General features: G+C 38.5%; 1 protein-coding gene across 1 annotated transcript in view; it reads left to right on the top strand.

The window, feature by feature from the left end:
- Window positions 1-5544, top strand: part of INO80D (INO80 complex subunit D) — a 33595-nt gene that overhangs the window by 7420 nt on the left and 20631 nt on the right. Inside the window, exons 2-3 of the mRNA XM_009078567.1 lie at window positions 586-681; window positions 789-1035. Coding sequence (XP_009076815.1) covers window positions 818-1035 — 218 coding nt within the window. The 5' untranslated portion in view covers window positions 586-681; window positions 789-817. The remainder of the gene's footprint in view (window positions 1-585; window positions 682-788; window positions 1036-5544) is intronic.

Below are 5544 nucleotides of genomic sequence, written 5' to 3'. Positions count from 1 at the left end.
CTACAATAAGTACAGCATGGTAGAACAAGCTCTGAAGAGCCATGATGACCTCAAGGAAGGACTGCACATTGATACTTGCAGAAGCTGTGAGCAGCAGCATGATCATGTTCATCAGGTGTGGTAAAGAAAGCTGCTTTTAAAAACAAAAGCTTTGTTGCCCTGGCTGATGAAAAAATTTTGCAGAGCAAATACAGTCGCCAGTGGTTTTGTAAGGAAAGATACTTGAAGTAAAACCCCTGCAATCAAATGGGTTAACCTTTCAACTTGATTTCTGAAAGCAAGAGATCTACTCTGACATTTAACCTTTTTCAACTTATAACTTCTAATCACTTTTTGGTAGATAGCAAAGTTTAAGAGGTTTCGGTGTGATGGCAGTAGAATTTTCTTTCCCCTGGTAATTTACTTTCATGTTTTCCAAAGATATGTGACTACTGATTGAAAACTATTGTGCCAGTGGACTTGGCTTATTGGATGCTATCTGACCCACAGGTTTGGTTGGTGACTACATCTGTCCACTGACTTACTGAGCAGTAGTAATATCTCTTTTATTCTGACTGACATTGTTCTTTTTGACATTTTCCTTAGACAATCTGCATCATCTTGGTTCATCGTCATTCCAGGATAGTGGTGTCCTTGGGGCTCTCTCTTAACATTGATATGATACAGAAGATTTAAAATCAGGTATTGTTTCGAGTTCCTCTTTCCAGCCAAAATGAAACACGCAATCTAGAACTGAGTGCATTTTGTCTTTCCTTATGTGATTTTTCTCAATATTTTGGTGCTTTCAGCTGATGTTCACAAGGAATAGAGTCACGTGATGTATGAAGGCAAACACATACACTTCTCTGAGGTTGACAATAAGCCCTTGTGCTCATATAGCCCCAAACTGTGCAAGCAGAGGCGACTTAACGGCTACGCCTTCTGTATCAGACACGTTCTGGAGGACAAGACTGCCCCCTTCAAGCAATGTGAATATGTGGCCAAGTATAACAGCCAACGCTGCACCAACCCCATCCCCAAATCTGAGGACCGTAGGTAAGTTGTGCTTACCAGTCTGCAAAGTGGGAAGTGTCTGGGATGTAGGCATGAGTTTTCTTATAAGGTGCTGCCTGATTTCAGGATGAGGGAGGAACTGGCCTAAGTGAATTGTATTCCAGGATGTTCCTTTGAGGATTTTTTTTAAGGCCAGTAAACTTTATTTTATTTTCTGTGGGAGTGAAGTATTTGGAAAGGGAGCAGGAACTTAATCCCAAGAAGTTTACGAGAGAGTTCATTGCTTTTGTTAAATTTACTATAAACTGTGGGTCAAACCTGGTACACAATATCAGCTGTGCTAATTAATTTGCTTTGTCACTCACAGTGCATGCTCTTAAAAAGGCCTGCTTGTTTAGCCAGCTGTGCCAAAAGCACACTTCCATCTGCTTTTTCAGGACAAACAGTTGAAAGTGTGTATCTTCTGGGCATGGGGAGCAGTGACACATAGGGACAAATCCAGAATTACAATTCAGTGTTTGTGATTTGGTTGGTAGTGATCTGTAGCATTGTATTACTAGAATAAAATAAATACTACTTGATAACAGATGAGCCAGCTGGGAATGTGCTGTCCACTCCCTTTCTTCTTTGCTTCCCTCATTTCTCTCCCCTTCTCTGCTGAAGGTGCCCAGGTATTAAATGCCTTTCAGGAGTTACTGCTTGAAGTTGTCGAGAGCTGGGAATTCAAATGAGTTTTCCTGAATTGCAGCCCATACTGTAACCACTAGGACATTCTTCCTTGCTCTTTAAGACTTCCTGGACACCAGTTTCATTGGTGCTGCACAGGCTGAAATAACAGAATATGTCTAATCTTGTCTGCCAGCTATATATGGTTGTTTTTCAGAGTCATTGTTGCAGGTTTTGCCAGTAACACAGCATTTAATTAATGTGTGTGTTAACTATCTGAGGCTTGTTCTGTTAGAAATGCTTTTTTTAACCTAAAATATAAACAAAATTTGCCAAAAAAGAATCAAACCACTATTCACTGACCTTTCACGTTATTAGCTGCCATTCACTAACCTTTTGCATTATTAGCAGTGTTCCCACTGTGCCCTACATATAACTTCCTTCTCAGCTCACAGCTCCCTCTCTTGTCTGAAACAACAGTTGGACTGTGTGCTAAATTAACTTGCACTTCACCTGCCATTTCAGCTGAGGAGACTGATGAAGTGAGAAAAAAACATGAATGTTTGTCAAAAGCTGTAGGGCAAATGCTCAAATGGCACAAGATGAATAACTTTGAGCTGTAATTTGACAGTCGGTGACTGTTTCTTTGCTACTGTACAATTGAGGCTCTTTGGAAATAAGCTCACAGAAATGATCATGGAAATTGTTAGCCAAATGGTATGCTGTAATTTCAGATGCAAGAGCTGACTGAGCCAGAGTTGCTGTTTACCAGGGGTCATACTTAAAAACAATAGAAATAATAGTACTTAATGACACTTTTTCAGGTCTCATATGTTCCCATGGAATTTGTGATTTTTCTTTACACCTTGAATTGAGTTCACACTTTGTTCTTTTTGATTTTTCTCAAGTCAAAGTGAAGTGTGGTCATGACATCTGGTGTATGTTATATTAGAATAATTCAATTGCATGTCGAGTGTCACATTACAGTACTTGAAGAGGACAGCAGGTGTCTGATGGAGAAAATAAACTTTTAATTTCAAATGAGAGGATGTGATATTTTGAGAGAATATTTTAAAATACTGCTTCTCAGGGCAGAGTTTAATTTTAACAATAAGATTTAATGAATGCTAGTGATAAGACTGGCTGTGCTAAACTTTTTTTTTGGCAGGCAAACCTGTATCTATTTCTTAGGAGACTTTTTTCACACTGTTCAATATAAAGATGTTTGCTGTGTCTGAGTTCTTTGCTCGTAGCTTTTAATTTTCTGTGTGCAAAATTACTGTCAGATGGTCATTTTGTCACAGTTTTAGACATGTAATTGTACATGATCAGAAGCAGGCTGTATGATGCTCTGACAGCTATCTTCTTTTATACTTTTAAAGATTATAAAAAATAACATATCTCAACAGGCTGCATGTGTTATATGCCAAAACCTTCATAGTCTGTCCACAGATAATTAAAAAGAATTATCATTTGACCCCAGACAAATGAGATGCTACCAGCCACAAAGATGTTTAATATGGTGCCATATTATTAGATTTCTTATTAACCATTAACATTCTACAAATTAAGTCTATTAATAGTGTGTGACTTAATTGCCTTATTTGAAGCCTAGTTTCTCTATTCACTATCTTGTTTTTATAAAGCATATATATGTGTGGGATGATACAGACATTGGTTTTGTATCTGCATTTTCTCTGAATACATTTCCTAATTTTTGCTTAGTCAAATACACACAGATCATGAACTTCAATGTGATTTTTGAATATAGAGTAATTACAATTTAGTTGGGTTAAGCACTGTTTTATCTGTAATTTTGGTTTTTGAAGAGAATCTTTAAATATTTTGTTAATGTGCAAGCTGCTCCCGTGTTTATTTGGATCTTCTTTTAAAGAAGTAACAGAAATCAATACCAGTCTGGGATGTACTGAGAAGCAGAATGCAGTTGTGGGTAGAAAACCTCACTGTCTGAATTCTTGCTCTCCCACTGGATGTGGGAAACTGTCCAGCTGAAGCCTTCAGAGCCCATCATGTTTTGTGTATTCCATGTTAGGATGATTTTAATGGATATCAACCCACCCCTCTTACCATATGTGTGGACTTCATGTGACCTTACTGGCACCAAATGAGTGCCTTTGGCACTGAGTAAGGAAGGGGAAAAAACTGTATTAGATACTCAGTGTGATACTGTCAGCTGAGAGTAACTCACAAGCAGGTTATAGAAGTGACAAACTGAGCCACTAAGACAGTCAGAATTTGCTCTTGTAGAGCCAGCTTGACCCTAACAGGTTTCATGTTCAGAGCTATGTGAAAAGCACTGTGCCACTTGCAGGTGCCATTCCAGTCTTCCCAGTGATCTGACTTCATGGAGCATGAACAACTAATGCCTTCCCTGGCATTACATCTGATTCAAAGAGTTTATTGCCTTAACTCAGCTGGTTGGAGACTGGTTCCAGCAGCGTCAATCTCTGTGCCAGACTCTGCAGGACTGCATAAACTCAGAGCCAGTTTGGGCCAGGGCCAACTAGAAAGCTGTCCCACAACCTGAAGGGTGGGGAGGTGGATGTGTGTGCCCCCATCTCTGTGTGGGACTGGCTAGAGTCTCACAAGGTCAAAGCTGAGTTGGCGCTAATGAACTATGCCTAGCCAAAACTGCTGTTGTGTAGTCTTCTTTACCCAGAGAAGACTGAAGTTCTTTTCCTGGTTTATTCTTGCTCCTACTAGTCCAAGGTGTGACAGCCTCAGTTGTGCGGGAAGACAGGGAGTTGTTAGAGCTTACAACACAGAGCCAAGTCAATGCGTACCTGGAGTCTGCAAGTGTATGTGGTCTGTATGCTGTAGCCTGACCTCTATGGGTTTGTGTCAGGAGGATACAGCTGGCTCTGGTGGTGCAGTCAGTTCTGAGAGCCAAAGCTTAATTCTCTGCCATATAAAAATGATTCTGTTAGAGTTAAATAAACAAGTCAAGCCCTTAATAGCCTAAAACTCAGGGAATGTTAGCAAGCTTATTACCTTCCCATAGATTTATTCACCTTTTTTTTTTCTTTGTTTTCACAATGAAAACAGATTAGCCAGTTTTACCTCCTCATGTTGGCACGAGATGACAATATTTAAGTTCTGAACAATATAAGGGAAGCATTCACATTGAGCAAAATACTGCTTTTATTGGCATAAGAGGGAAAATAATTCCCTTGTGTTTGTTTTGTCTCTTTATTGGCTTTTTTTATTCTGTCATACTAAAAGTGCTGTTGTAACTGATACCAGTCTTGCTCAAACAAAATATTTTAGAAGTGCTTAATATTAAATATAGAAACAGTGCTTGTTGACTTTAAGAGAAGCTTTATTGAGCCCTCATTATATAATTTTATTTTTAGAAATGCATCTTTCAGTATAAATTTACAGTATTCCAGTGTGTTCTAATAAGGACTCCACAAGTTGCTGGCTGAAGCAGCTTGCCTCATCTAGATTTATTTACTATTTTTGACATAATATAATAAAGAAATTATTTAGACAATAATAAGTAGCAGTACATTTCAGCCTTTTCTGATTTGTGAATCTGTATGGGTGTGGATCCCTCAAGAAGATACATATATGGAGATCATTAAGGAGCATATATGAATTTGCTTTCTCCTTTTTACCTTTTAAGGACCCTTTAGAAACTATTCACACATTGCGTCTTTAGAGTGGGTCAACAAGTTGAAAATCACTAAACTGAAGTATTAAACCTTTTTGGAGGGTTGATTTGGGCTTTTCTGCCATTTTTTTTTCTCCATGAAGACCAGGAATAATTCAGTTTTACTCTGCTTGTTCAACAAAACTTTATTTTCTTAGATTCATACTTACCAGACTTTACAGAATGACTTCATGGTATTTCCTTTTCTTATC

The sequence above is a fragment of the Acanthisitta chloris genome, unplaced genomic scaffold (assembly GCF_000695815.1).
Source record: "Acanthisitta chloris isolate BGI_N310 unplaced genomic scaffold, ASM69581v1 scaffold35160, whole genome shotgun sequence".
In the NCBI taxonomy this organism is placed as follows: Eukaryota; Metazoa; Chordata; class Aves; order Passeriformes; family Acanthisittidae; genus Acanthisitta; species Acanthisitta chloris.
Note: the sequence above shows the minus strand (reverse complement) of the source record. Positions and strands in the feature narration are given on the sequence as shown.